Genomic DNA, 15,471 nt, shown 5'->3' on the forward strand with positions numbered 1-15,471 from the left:
CGCCATCCCGGGGAGCCATCTTAGGGCTCCCGCGCCCCCGGAGCGGGGGCCGGGCCGGCCTCGTCCGCGTCCACGCGCGTTCCCGGCGCTCCCGTGGTCTGTGCCCCCCGTCTGGAGCCTGCCCCTCCGCTGCTTCACGGGGAGCGATTTTTCCTCCCCTGCCTGGGTAGATCCGTTTCACAGTCATCTCTCTTGCCAGCCCGAATTCCCAGCACGTATATTGTGCCGTTCCTCCATTTTTTTTCCCCACCCAGGCATCAAGTTTTGAATCGCACTCAGGAGCCTCTCCTTCCTACAGGTGCATGTAGGAGTAGACTGTTGCGCTAGTCAAAGAGCTCGCGAGGAAGGATCCTTGCGAGGAGGTGGTGTTTTGCCTCTTTGCTGTCATCTGCATAAAGAGGACTCGATTGTTATTTGGAAGGTGCAATTTATTTTTTAAATTCTCTTGAAGAAGCAAAACCGAACACCATCCTTTTACAGAACCAAAGCTTATCCTTTCACAATGGGTTCATGATTGTGATTCCTAGTGTGAAAGACAGCAGAGCTTCATGAAAGTGTTTATCACAGACAATATTGGATCTTTGCTTGTGGGAGGCATCCACGCATTTTTCTTTGAGAATGCAAAGCAGGGCAAGATTTAACTTGCTTACAGGACTTCCCCCTCTACCTTGCTGCTTATTCTTAATTGAACAATGCGTAAGAATTTTAAACAACTACTCTTTCGACAAAATCAATTGAGAGAGTAGTAAATGCTAAGGTGCTACAGCAAACTTGATCTTAAGGGGTAGGTATGTTTTACTGCGTAAACACAAGGACAGGAAGGCTTCCAACCAGTTGGGAAAAGACATTGCAAGTGGAAGAATCAAAATGAGAAGTATTTGTGTCTCAACACTTATATCAATCTTGAAGTTATAAAACTGATTCCTGAGCATTTTTTTGCTACTGTTCAATTGCATGTACCACAGCACAAGTGTATGCATATATATCTGGATATGTAATGGAAGCATCACATTGCCCTGAGGTCTTAAAACAATCATTTTGGATTAGGACCCATTTTAGCATAAAAATATTATAACCAAGTACTTTTTTTCTTTTGTCCCACAGAGGTGAACTATGCAAGTAGCACCAGGATTCCTCTCCCTGGTGACGGACCAGCTATTCAGTCAAACAGTTCAGCACCATCCAAGCAAACTGTTCTATCTTGGCAAGCTGCAATCGATGCTGCTAGACAAGCAAAGGCTGCCCAAAACATGAGTACCACCACAGCCCAGCCTGTAGGATCTCTGTCCCAAAGAAAACGCCAGCAATATGCCAAGAGCAAAAAACAGGGTAATACGTCCAATAGTCGGCCACCCCGTGCCCTTTTCTGTTTATCCCTCAACAATCCAATACGAAGAGCCTGCATTAGTCTAGTAGAATGGAAGTATCCTTTGTTGCAGTTTGCTTTTTAAATTATTTTCTTGCATTTTGTAATTGTATCAAGGGGACTGTTTTACAGGATCTCTTAGAGCGTCACAACTTAAGTGTTACTTCACTTGTACGTGTGGGTAACTGTCATTAATGTCAGTGCTAGTCAATTTGGGTTCAGTTGCTGTGAAAGGTGGTCTTTTGTGTCATATTGACACAGAATATCATTTACTGAAGTCAGCAGCTCAAAGTCAGAGAAGAGCTCATAGCTGTTCCTTTTTTCTGGGAGAAGTTGGGGGAACATTTTCAAGCTTGCATTATATTCCAGCAAATCTCTGCATTGTATTTTTTGCCTTTCCAAATAAGGAAGAATGGATAGGAATGCATTCAGCCATCCAGTGTTAGGGAGATGACCAAAGATGTCAAACCTGTATCTTCCACATTGCAATTTGGTGTATTGCCATTAGGGCAAATGAGTCAGATGTAGAAATCTTTTCAAAAAGATTGGTTTTTTCCTGGTACTAAAAGTGGGGAAGATTTTTACTTAAGCCAAGGAAATGTTCTAAGTACACACAAGTGTCTGAAATATATTAATCTTCTAAGTTTGTGAACTTATGTCTACCACCAGATATATTTGGAAGCATGTACATCTAGATGGGAGATCAGAGATGCTGGCTTGTGTTCTTAATGACCTGTGTGATGGGAAGGATGGCTTTTTCTTTAGTTCACTGGTTGTGATGTGGAAATACCTGTATTTCTCTGGCAGAACTGATAGCATGTTGGTTTGGTATATTATTTAATTACCAAGAAAAGGTTTGAAACAGAAAATAGTTTTGCTGAGGTATAAGGAGAAAAATGTTAGCCTATTAGCCATGGCAACATCCCTGTAATGGGAAACAGCTGTTCAAGACAGTAGATTACTGAAGTAAAACTCAATTTGTTACTATAAACAGAACAGCCAACCTGGCAATAAGAGCTGTTACTCATTTATAGGGTTGGTTTTTCTCAGTTCTTTGTACAAAATTCAATTGCACATTAAAGATAGTGAAATGGCTTCTTCTTTCATTTAAACTGGTAGAAGTCCAACTAATTTCAGTAAATTGGCCTCTCCTTGGCTAAGGTCAGGTAAATGAAATTACTGTGGATCTAGAGTGGAATAACTCAGCGAGAATTTGTCCCAGTAGCACCACATCATAAAACAAGGTTGTCAGTCTTGTGATGATATCAATTGCTCACTCCAGCCTGGAAAATGCTGTTGTAACTTTATTTTGTACACAATATAACAGCTGTTGATGTTGATCTGCTTTGTAGGCATAAAGGTGGCCCTCAAGGTGACAAACTTTTAATAGGCCAACAAACAAAATTTACGCATCTTATAGGACATCTGGGCTTTGCAGGATTTCTTTTTTTTTCTTTTTTTCTCCTCTTTTTTTTCCCCCTCTTCTTTTCCCCAAGGAACTTTTTAAGCTGGCAAAAAAATGCTTTTGAATATATTTAGTGCTCTTACCCCAGTCTTTTATGGGACTCTTATGGAAACATATCCAGACGTTGTGCATCAAATACAGGAAAGGATGCCAAAAATCATAGCTGAGGTCCAAAGTACTTATGTTCCAAATTTCCACAGATAGGTTGACCTCGGTACTTCCATGTTTCTAGTCATTAAGAATAGTAAAATACCTTGGGAGAAAGGAAAATCGATGATGAGCTGAAGGATGAGCTTCATATGCATGAATTTTAAGAGAAGTAAGAAATTTTTTTCTGGAAGACAGAAGGTATCTCCAGGTTTCCACTGCCATCATCCAGCTCTAGTATAGAAGGCAGAGCTGCAGTCCATGCTGTTGTCAGTGTGAAAGTCTGTAGCCTCTCTTTGTGTGGCTGCCAAGCCAGCCATGATAGTCTGTTTTCTACTCAACTCACCTGAACTTTCATGTGTCCTGGCCAAAGCCAGGATTCAGGAATGCAACTGTCAGAGACATGGAGGGGCTCACAATTTTCCTATGACAATTGTACAGCTTTCTAGCTCTCCTACAAGAGAATAGTTGTGGTATTCTGGGAATCTTTCTCATATCCTACTATGAACTATATTTCAGATGACTTTCCTCCTTTGGACAAATATATTTTAATGAGACCTACAGAAGTACATGAGGACGGAACAGCTCCATGATTATTCCTTGCCCATTATGATGACCCACATGTTGATTTTAGAGTGGATAATTATATTCATCTTTGGAATTTAATATAAAGTGCTCTGTGACAGCATGAGTAATAGTTTTCAGTCTTCTCAAAAGGAAGAGGACGTTGAAGGATCATTGTGATGGAAAATAATATGGTATATATAGTGCTATAACTAAAGGTGATGGAGTGTTTGTCAGAGTTATCAGTCAAAAGATTGTCTTAAAGTAAGACTTGTTTTACCATTGTTGATGCTGAAAGGAGAACTAGACTTAAAAGTTTGTAGATACTCATAAGACATGAGTTCCTTAACAAGATTTTCCAGACCATTTGACATATTTATACTACTGTCTATTTTTGCCAATTGTGTGGCCTTAGCTGTTTACATCCCATTCCCAGAAGATGATTCTAATTCAACTAATCATAATTTGGTAAGTACTCTGGAATTTTTATTTTATATTTGTTTGCTATGCTTTTAACATGATTAACTGCTAGTATATGAGCCTGCGCTAAATACAGGTAATTTCAGAAAAAGAAATTGATATACAGTGATACTACAAAATGCATATGGAATTGCTTTGTGCATTTTTTTTTTTCCAGTAGTAAGTGTTACTTTGTCATGTGTTCAAGATGGTTTTTATCAGTAAAATTCTTTGGAGAGAAATGTGCATTAATATTATGCTGCGTGTGTCCATATATTCGTGTGGCAAAAAACTTTAATTTGTGTTTCTATTGCTTATATTGATTACACTTATTTACTAGCTGTTACTGTTTCTGACACTTGTTTCAGCCTTGAAGGTTTACTGCCTTTCCAAGTGTACTTGTCAACTCTGTTTGCAGTTTTTAATGGTGTTATTTGGCTATTTATTTTGCTGGATATTTTAATTTTTAATGAGAGGATGGTGGGAAATTTTGCATTAATACATTTTAAAGTGATAGGAACATCAATATGAATTTTCAAAGTGGTCACTACTGGTATAAATGGCCTTTCAAAAAAGGGATGGTACTGCAGTAAGTGGTGTGTAGAAATGTATTTCTTTGACTGAAAGTACTATTCTAGGGTTGTGCTTGAAAAGATAAAATGGAGCCTAACTTTTTTTTTCATTCTCTAAAACTTACAAAGGCTATCACTCAAGAGTAATAGTGAATTACATTGCAATGATTTTGTTGTTATTAAACTCCATCTTGAAATAGTGGAGTTGAGTGGCCTTGTGCACTCAAAATCTGCACATGACTCTTGGGATGGGAGAGGAAGTTCATGAAATAAAGAATTGGATACCAATAAGTAGGTAATTTTGGATTCATTTACCTGGAAAATTAGGGTTGATATGAGGTCTTCTATTTTATGAACGTATTTGCATAATTTGTGATGTGTATATGCTCATTTTCCTAAAAGTAATTACTTTGTGCAGATGACCCAATTTTTTCATTTTTTTAAATTGAGATTAAGCAAATATGGACAATAAAAATTGCTGATGAAAGAGTAATTCACGTCAATGTAAAGAGCAAGTTATGCAGCTGTGTATCCAGCCAACCAACAGACTTCCTTTTTTTTTTCCCTGAGAAATTCAGGGCACAAATCTCCATAGCTGTCAATCCACCCTGAGATCTGCTAATAACTAATTTCAGAAAGCATTACATGAAAAGGGTAAAGTAGTTACTTGTGTCAGAGGCTAATCATTTTGAAAAATGTTTCTAGCATTAGCTTTGTTAGGTTATTGTCTGGTGTTTCTGACCCAGTTTCAATTCTACAGTGTGCTAGTATTTAGAAAGACAATGGTCATCTTCATCCCTGATGATTTTTCTGTTTTTTATCTAATGTGGCCAGGTTAGTCTAAGGAATAATAATTTATGTGGGTTTTTTTCCTTTTAGTAAGAGATTATTAATCCTTACGCATTTCAAGTAGAAGGGTTCTTGAACCCCCCCAATTATATGTATATAAAGTTTACTTGACCATTTAAATAACCTCATATTCTCATTAAATTTTCATCCTGTTTATCCTGAAGTTGAGTCATTCCACTAAGTTTGCTCAAAGAACAGAATTTATACTGACAATGTACTTTCAGCTGCTGGGACAGATTTAAGTGCAGTGAGGGAGCAGACAGACACATCCTGTGTATTCAATCTAATAAAAGAAATAGTTCTGGAACGAGCAGCATTGGCTTTTCTCATGACTGAGGTTCTCCATCATGAAATACACCAACCAGTCGTCTGGGTTTGTGGCTCTCCTCTGGTATTTCAATGACTATTTTCCTCTGTTAGTGTGGATTCAAGTGTACTGTGAGGGAGTGCAGTAGAAGAGCTGAGTTAGAAATCTTCAGGCTTGCTGGGGAACCTGCTGGATCCTGTGTTTCCTGCTGCTTGAGGTGTATGTGTCAATAAGTGTTTGAGAAAGGGCTGTGTCTTACAGTGGGAGAGGGGATTATTCTCTTAATAAGGTTCAGATCTTTTGTCTGGTTTGTCAATAGACCAAATCTGAAGTCATCATTGAACCTTATAGGTTTGGCAGGATTTTAGCTCCCTGCATGTCGACATTGATGCCTGACCTGAGCCCTACACTCTGGTCTTGCTAGGAGACTATCCCACTCTGGCTTTAATTCAAGCTCAGCTTCATAAATTTTAGTTTGCATATGGATGTAATATCTGCCTTGGTTCTCTCAATATTGCTTCATTGAATTGAATAGAGGAATTGCTTTCCATCAGCTAGCTGAACTGGCTCTTTTTTTAAATTTTTTATTTGTAAACAGAAAAATGAAGTATTTATACATGTGGGGTTTTTCTGTGAATACAAAATAGACATAATTTGGAATCAGCCTCAGAATGAGGAAGTGATGATATGAGAGCAAAATCCAGTGGAACACTGGTACATGGGAACTAGAAATGTAAACTTTTCTATTTTGGTTGGGCTCATGAGGAGGTACATGTGAGAATTTGAGCAGTCTACCTGTTCATCCTTTATGACTTGGAAAGTTTGCAGTGGCAACCTCAATGCAAGGACGTGTGTGCAGAGCAGGTATTCGCTCCTCTCTGTGGTGGGATGTTAGAAGGCAGGATCTGTATGATGGAGTTTCCAAGACTTGTAAGAGAAACCTGAGAGAGTTTCTGAGTCTGTCTTGGCCCATGACTGAAGCAGTGAAACACTGACTGTGTGTCAACCACCCAGCCTCTGGTTGTGAGGGAGCCCTGTTCTTCCTTCCTCTTTAATGTTTCCACATGTGGTGCCTAGCCAACACAAAGTCAGTTATATGTTGCAGTAGTAATGGCAAAATAAATTTTATAACAAAATAACCAAAAATATAACAAACATTTTAAGAAACAGGCATACATGTCTTAAGAGAAATAGCAAACCAAATGCATGCATACTATTTATTTTTTAAAAATAGGCCGTATCTTGGGTATCATTATTCTTGGAAATGAGTCTATCCTTAATCCTAAATATCTTAAGAGAAAGGTCTGAGAGAGGGTTCCACAACCTTCTTTTTGGAATTGTAGACTATTTATACAAAACTGACAGTGCAAGTGGAGTGTAAGGATGGTTCAACTGTGCGTTTCTGCGTTGGTCACTTGTCTTTGATTTGCAAGTTGTGATTACTGATGTTTTTGTGATAGAGCCAGCAGCATGCTATGTGATATTTATGATACTTTAGGGGGAAGCAAGAAAATGTTTTTTCATTAGATTAGTGACTGAATTACGCAGATGGTAATAATAAGCAGTGATGTCATAGGATAGGAGCCCCTTTCATTCGTAGTTTTTTTTTTTTGTCTTCTGAATGCACAAGCTCTGGTTTGTGTTTTGGCTTTTTGCTGGTCTCTGGGATCAAGGGTGCTTTACAGTTACCTTCTTGCTCAGTGAATCCATGGTCATACTTATCCTCTGTCAGGAAAGAGGTGTTAGCAGTGAGTGATACAAAACAAAGCAGAAGTGCAGAATCAAATTCAGACTGGACCGTGCTTGACCACTTGCCAAGTGTTACACCTGTGTTCAATGGGGAATTTTGTCTAATCCTTTGTCGAAAACACCTTGATGTGTCTTTGAGGTGTGCCAGGAGAGGCAGGAAAAAGGGATCTTCTTTTCTGTATTTTGACTGGAGTAGTTCTCTCATGGCTGTGTGTATTGCACAGACTGCAGTACAGAGTGATGAACCTTAAAAACAGTTACTGAACTTAAACCTGAATTCTACTTCATTAATAATTAGTCCCTAATCATTGAATGTACTGATACAAGTGGGCCCTGTTCTTCTCCAAGTAGATGGGTGAAACTACTATTGAACTGAGAAGTTTTCTGTTAGAGGAGAGGCAAGGTACTTTGGGATGAAATCCTGATTAGCTCAGTGCTTAATATTTTAAGGTAGTTTCTTTCATCTGCCTTCAGAAGTTTCAGGTGATCTAAACTTTCCATGCTTGATTGGGCTCTCCTTTTTGGAAGTGTTTCTTGTCTGAGCTTGATAAGAAGCAGTTTCTAGCAGAAAGGGCTTCCTGTATATATCTATCTTCTGTTTCTGTCTTTTACTTTTTTCCCCTCATCTGTGGTATGTTATTTCCTTTCATGTCGTTTGTCTTTAACTTCCCACTCGTTTCTTTCTTGTTATCTTTTGCCTCTACCCTCTGGCTTCCCTCTGCGTTTTCTCTTCTGTCTGTCCTCTTGTGCAGCCTGCTTTTCTCTATCTCGTTCTCCCACCTCAATTTGTCTTCCTGGTGTCATCCTGCTGTCCCATGTTCTGTTCTGTGCTTTCCCTCCCGCTGCCTTTCCCATTGCCCTGAGTTGCACTGGGCTTCTTTCTTTATCATGTGCAGGCAGACCAGCACAATACAAGTCTGGATTTTGGCTGAGATTAAGACATTCTTGGTTATTCTTTTCCTTTCCTTCTTTTTAATAAATAAATATGAGCAATAAGAAGGCATCCATCCATCCAGAGTTGATGAAAACAACACCCCTGAAGTTTGAGTTGAGTCTTTGGTTGCAATGCATCTCTTGTGACTAGACCCCCACGGTTTGCAGCAGGTAACACTGTTCTACTTGAGACTGACAGCAGAGTCAGGGGGTGGGAGACACAGCTGTATAAATTACAGCAAATTGGCAAATTCCCATGAGTAAAGAGCTTGTGTCTAGTGCACAAAGGGCTCCTAATGTTAATTAACGTCTCTGTGCCCCTGGTAACAGGATTCTTCAGCCTTGAGTACCGCTGTCAGTGGGGAACCCTCTCAGAGGGAGGCTCTGTGCTAGAGATTCTCTCCAGCCTGTGCTTGCAGAGCAGGTCAGGTGCTGATGGTCCTGGATGCCTCCTCTTTATCCCAGGTGGTTGGGACTGGGAGAGCTGTAGTGGGGGACACTGCTACAGAAAGGTGATGTTTGTGTCCTACTTTCAGGCTAAGATTTCCTCTGTAAGTAGCTTTACGTGGCTCTTTGAGTGCCGTCAGCAGGAGGAAAGCCAATGTTGTGCCTTCAATCTAGGGCACAGCAGGAGAGTACTCTGAGGAGAACTGGTTGAACTCTTGACTTCGAGGTGTCAGGCTTCCTGCCCTTATCTCATTAGCAACTCGATGACTCATTCAGTTCTAAGGCCACATGACTAATTAATCCATCCATTGAAAAAAGGTTGTTGGTTTTTACCTTGCGCCCAGTTATCCTCTATATATAGATTATCTGAAAATACAGTTGCAGAATTCTATAAATTTTAACCACATTTAGTAAATAATTCTAAAGATTTTTGTTTAATTGCTAATTGTTCAATGTTGTATCTTAGAAGGATTTCTATGTTTATCTACTGTCTTTGCTTTGTTTACTTTTTCAGCTCAAGGGTCTTTAAAGCCTGGCTCTCTTTCCACTCACTTAGAAAGTCTTCCAATCTAAATAACTTTCTGATACTGTGTTTCTGATATTTTTCTATCTTTGGATTCTTAGCTAATGCTCTCTCTTAATGTCTCTGCTAGCTGGCATAAAAGTCACCCAAGTAAACTTTTCAGGAAAGATGCAAGATAATTTGGACTCTACTGAACATACTTCACTTTGCTTGGGAAAACATGGTGGAGACCTTATAATGACTTGTGTGTACTTAGCCAAGCTACCCATACTAAAGATACCAAACTCATTTGTTGTAAGAGAAAATATCATTAAGTTTAATCTGAAAAAGATTTAAAAATATAGGATCTAATTGTAACTGATATACCATAGGAGTTTTACATTGTGCATTGGCTCAAGTCAGTGATATGTATTTGCATGTGTGTGTATGAATAGTCAGGAGGGGCCTTGAGAAAGTCAGTAGTTCAACTTTGGAAAAAAAACCATCCCCACACAGGCCTAAAATGAGGAGACTTGACTCAGTTTTTTTGTGTATATGCAAATGGTCTGAGGGGTAGTTTTTGGTAATTTTTTTTTGCTATTTTTCATGTACGTTGGTACCCTGACATGTATTTTCTCATTCAAAAACTTATGAAATAACTATTTAACTACAAGAACAACGTGCCTTATCTTTCTGAAAATTAATAATAAAGCTATTTGATGGTTATTAGGTGAGACAGAATGCATCAGTCCATAACCTTTGCACATTTGCAAGAATTTCTTGATAGATGACATTTCTGCAAGGGGATTATTAAGAAATATTGTAATGTAGTACTCAGCCTTATCTTCCTATTTCAGTTTCAATTTTTTGTTTAGTACTATTTTCAGCCCAAAACTTCAGTAACATGCATTAGCTAATTATTATGGATTTCTTTGATTTTTTCAGTGCAGATTTTGAATTTAGAAATATTTTTTTCCCCTTTGTGTTGTAATGCACACCTCTGCAAAACAGATGAAAATTTGGAGGTGTTTGTGTTTTAGTCCCACTTTATCTGCAGTATCCTGGGCCTGTCTGTGCTGCACTACCCCAGTGATATGAAACAGCTCTTGAATTTTTCTGGTGAATGTGATTGCATGTGTCAAGTCCATCTCTAGCTGTGAATGAAACAGAAATTTTATTTCACACTCTGATTTAGGAAGAGGGTCATTCCCAAAGGAAAGATACGACCAGGATGACTGGCAATTTCCAACTGGTAGAAAGGTCATTTGGGTTTGTAGAAGTCAAGTCTTTGTTCCTCTTTAGTTTATTCTGTGTGTCCCAGTACAACTTAACCTGTGCTGAAGTATCTGGATCCTAAAATGTCTGTTTGGAGTACAAGGGTGTGTGAGGATCTGCAGTTTGGTGTTACAGATTTCAGTTAATGACACTACAGAACTTTTTTTTTTTTTTAAATGCAAGAGAGCTTCTCTGTTGTCCAGACCAGAAGGCCTTACAAAAAGATGTACTTAATCATTCCCATTTGAAAGGAAATGCTTTTTCCATGTTCAAAGTTGCAAGCTTGTTCCTGTGGGGAATTCCTACTAAGGGCTTGTCTCTCCTTAAAGAGATTTGCTGGTAGTGCACTACTGGCAAACTGCCTGGGGAGAGAGAGCATACACCAGAAAGAGTTCTTTTTCTATTATAGCCTAAAGTCAGTCTCCAAACAGAATAGTGCTGCACTGGTAGAGAAGGCCTTTCTTTTTTTGGGTTTCTTTATGCTGTGAAGAGCAGTGATTTCCCACTTTTCCCTTATTCCCTCCCTGATGAAGAGATGCCTGTGAAATGTTTAAGTATAGGCTGGTTGTAATAAAAGTAAATCTGTTCATTTAAAAACACAGAAAAATCATATTAGTTACTGTATCAGTTGAGTGGTCAGTGGGGAAAATATTTAGATTTGGTATTCAAGTAGCTGTAATTGAAATACAAATTGAGCATTTAAGATGAGTGGGAGAAGTTTTTACTTTTTATGCAAACTCTTGGAACAGAGTAAAAGTTGACTTTGAAATACTCTGAAAAAAACCATGAAAAATCCTGATGATAAAACTAGTTTACTGACTTTATGTAAAGCATGTGAATTACTTGTTTACTCCAATACTGAGTATGGAAATCTAACAAAATACTAGTTATGGTTTTATTCCTTGACAATAGCTGCCATGCTACAGAAAACCCTGAAAATAATTTCTGAAAGTTTTACTCAAAAAATGAACACATAGAATTGAGAAGCTTTATGTTGCCATATATCAATGTCACACCAAACACAGATTGCCATAAGTATTACTTGGATTTTCTTTATAAAACCTGTTTGAAAACTCTAGGTTATGCAGGGTATGGGTGTTTCTTTTAAAACGATGTTCACATCAGATGTATGTTAGGCTTTGAGAACTGTATTTGTTTTTAACATGGTTTGTGTGTGAGTGCTGTGTGTTGAAATACCACAGAGTTGGGATTCATGGCTTTTGAAAGTGCTGGCCAAGGCTGGCTTGCTTAATTTGAGCAGAACTGGAGTAGTTCTGTGTGCTTTTAGAAAGCTGGTCCCTGAGTACTTCAAAAGATGCATGTAGCTGTTAAATCTACTGAAATACAGTTTCTAATCTGGTGAGCTTTAATGACAAACTGTTTTCAGTCATGGTTAATTGAATGTGTGATTTGGTTTACCATTCATTTTGCAAGAACTCAGATTTATTTACCCTTCTGTCATGCACCAAAACCTTTCTTTTGCAGGGCCATCTGGAAGAATAGGGCCATGAAGAAAGGTTAAATGAATACATAGAGATAGTGGAAGAATATTAATTAGGATGGAAGTGATTAGCTTTTTTTGGTCATTGTGCAATCATTTGTGATAACATTTTCATTTAATGAATTTCAAATTGAATATCATTGTATTTTTCCCCCCACTGCCTGCCTCAGAAGAGATTGAGACCATGAGTGTCGTATCTGCTTGTATAAAATTCACTTGGTAAAACCAAGTAGCTGCTTATAATTGTTTGTGATTTTTTTCATGGTTATTTTTATGAAGAAAAGGGGTTTTAGAGTTCCATTTTTTTTTTTTTTTGAAGAATGCCTTGATTAAACAGCGTTGGTATTTCTCAGAAATGTAGGTGCTTGACTTCAGCATTTGAAACAAACTTTATATAAATATTTGAGATGTATGCTCATAATTCAATGATTTTCAGTGAAGTCAGCACAGCTGACCATGATAAATAATTTGACTTTTCAATGTTTGTAGGGATTGATTAAACTTTGAAATGATTGGCAGATTGATTTTCATGGATTTATTTAGTTATGAATCAAGATTTCCCCCCACCCCCCCTCTTTAATATTAAAAGGTATTATTCCAGTACATTTTTGGTTTAGACCAGTACATTTTTGGTTTAGATACATGGCTAGAAGTTTGGGCAGTGTCTAACTCTGTTGCTGATTTTTTTTCACAGCGATCATTATTCAAGGGGGTAGAGAGCTGTGACCAGTTTGCAATCTTGTAGAATTCTATCTTTGGGTGATGCTGTTATTAAGGATCTGAATCTTGTTATTTGTTAGTGTGGTAAATCATGTAATCATGGTCTGTGTTGGGTGGTAAAGGTGAAGGGATCACAGTAGACGGAGAACCTGCAGAAGCTCAGAATTTAGTCTTCAGATTTATTTTTGTTGCAAATTTTCTAATAATACATCAAATATTGGTTGAAGGGAAATAGCTCAGCCCAAAGATTCATTTGCCCAGTTTTTTTTAGTTGTCCTCTTCTCATGTGATACAAACCAGGTGATATGTTGAATTTAATCCCACCTGACAGCTTATGTATGTCGTGCTGAACTACCAGGCAGCCTTTCAGTAAAATGTTGTGGGAGATCCAGTGGCACAAAGGAGCCTACAGAGCTGCTTACATTTGTTCAGCACAAAGGAAATCTCTTTACAATGTAAGAATATGAGCCTGAGAAGTGTTTGTTAACGAGGTTCAGTAGTTTGATAATTATACTTTTCTGGGTTGCTGACGGTGGCTGCAGAGTGCAGCAGCCTCCAGCAAGACGGCATCTTCTGCGACTCAGCTAATCAGACAAATGCAGTCCTTCCAAGGAACTGAGTAGCAAATACCCCAAAGCTGTATTATGTTTATCAGACATTTTGTTAGTGCAGTTTTCACTCTGTTGGATTTATTATGATGCCATTACTTATTTTTTTCATGTATTCATCCAGAATCCTTTAAAACACATACCAATGATATGTGGCACAAACCAGTTATTCATCATGACATGATATCCTCATCACAAGAAGATTTAGTAGTTCTGAGTTCAAGTAACTTGTTATTCCATAATTTATTTCTTCCTATAGCAAAGGAAAAATCTGAAAGAAAGCAACCTACCAAATTATGTACCTCTTGTATGTTTATTAAAATAAGGTCTCAGGATCTCTTAAGATGACTGACTTCAGAAAAACTAAATTAAAAATCCAGTGATAAAAAGGAACAATGTTCAACTGAACTGTACCTCCAAGTCTCATGGTATTAAATGATGCTTTCTAGTTTGTGCTTTGAAAGTTAGAGATGAATAGTTCCAGGTACAAAGTCTGGGACTGGCTCTGCCTCCTGTTGAGGTGCCTCAGCTGCTCTAATTCTTGAGGCGTGGTGTAGACCCAAAAGCTTTTCTCCATTCTGGTACCAAATTGAATGGTACTTAAAATGTTTTACACTTTTTCTTAAATATAATGAAACCATCTCATTTAAGTGAAAGTCACTAAAACGTATTTTTGGCCAAGGCCGTGTCATTTTGCTGGCCAGTGCTACAGTTCTGTGTTTGTGTGGTCACGGGGTTGTTGGTGCAAGCCCACCTTAAGCCAGGCATGTGTGCCATCTGCATTCCTAATGCCATAAGAAGACCTTATCCTGAACTTGGAAACTTGCTGGAGGCTTTGCAATCTCGACACCCAGAGTTAATGCAGATTGAGCCCAGGTAGACTGAGCATGCACAGACCTGGCCTGTCAGCGTGGGTTAGACTTGTGACTTTTGTAAAGGACTTTGTCTCCTGTAGTAAAAGTCTATTGACTGCTTCCCACGTCTCTGTTTTCCCTAAGCACTGCATGGCTGAGAGCGCGTACCAGTGTGGATGAAAAATGCATGGGCTGCTGATTTAGCTTCAGCTTCTGAGAGCATCTGATTTCAGCCAAATAAAGCAGAAACAAACATTTCCAAGTTATTTTTACATGATTTTTTGAGAACAGGAGGAGAGGAGCTTTCCCCCACATACAGGCCACTTGTCATCCCAAAACTCAAGCAATGGCAGGCTGAAGGGATGAGGCTTTATTAATTTTTATGCTTACAGAACTGGATGTTTTCTTTAAAAGGAGCGCTGAACTATGTGGGCTAACAAAGTCAAATAGTTTGGTGCCATAGGGGAAAAGGTAAGAGAGCATAGGTAACATTTTAGCCAAGGACTTCAGGGATGAACATTGAATATTTTAGTTTACCCCAAACTTCTTGGTATTCTTGGACAGGATATTTATCTTTTTAGAATTTTAGTTTCCTGCCTATAAAATAACTTTCTGCTTTAAAAGGCTGTAGAAAGGAAAACTAAGTTTGAGGCTGTGAAGCATCCAGATATGGTGACTAGGATTTGTATAGACAGTGGAATGATATCTAGGGAGTTCTCTTAAAACAGTTACTTTGTCTTTATCTGGAAATGGTTTGGCTGACGTTCTGGTGAATGCTTTCTGGTGCATTTTGTTGTTAGAGGCTATATTTTAAATTGGAGTACGTAGAGTGTTTTGGCAGCAAATTTTGGCGAAGAAAAAGTGATTGGTAGTGGTAATATAGGAACAGAAGGAACAGCCACTGTTCCCATAGTGATACAGCAAAAGCAGTGACATTTAGGTAAACAGCAGTAGGACAGGAAATTTGGGGGAGTTAATGTTAGATGTCTCAGAAGATACAGTAAGCATCCATACAGTGTTTCATGTGTATCTGGAAATGCTAATGTTAAGCTTCTATTTGTTATATTAGTGGCAAAAGCACCCCTCAATATTTGCTTGGGAAGTTCAGGGATTCCTTGAAACGGTGATCTGTGAATGAAACCAAGGCAGGCAG

General features: G+C 38.5%; 1 protein-coding gene across 1 annotated transcript in view; it reads left to right on the forward strand.

Annotated features, from left to right (window-relative positions):
• The first annotated feature begins 1,110 nt into the window (after positions 1-1,110).
• The window catches only part of CACNA1D (calcium voltage-gated channel subunit alpha1 D), a 169,564-nt gene continuing 155,203 nt past the window's right edge, over positions 1,111-15,471 (forward strand). Inside the window, 2 exon segments of the mRNA XM_017732415.1 lie at positions 1,111-1,423; positions 3,905-4,010. Coding sequence (XP_017587904.1) covers positions 1,251-1,423; positions 3,905-4,010 — 279 coding nt within the window. The 5' untranslated portion in view covers positions 1,111-1,250.

Source organism: Corvus brachyrhynchos, unplaced genomic scaffold, assembly GCF_000691975.1.
Source record: "Corvus brachyrhynchos isolate BGI_N302 unplaced genomic scaffold, ASM69197v1 scaffold4, whole genome shotgun sequence".
Taxonomy (NCBI): domain Eukaryota; kingdom Metazoa; phylum Chordata; class Aves; order Passeriformes; family Corvidae; genus Corvus; species Corvus brachyrhynchos.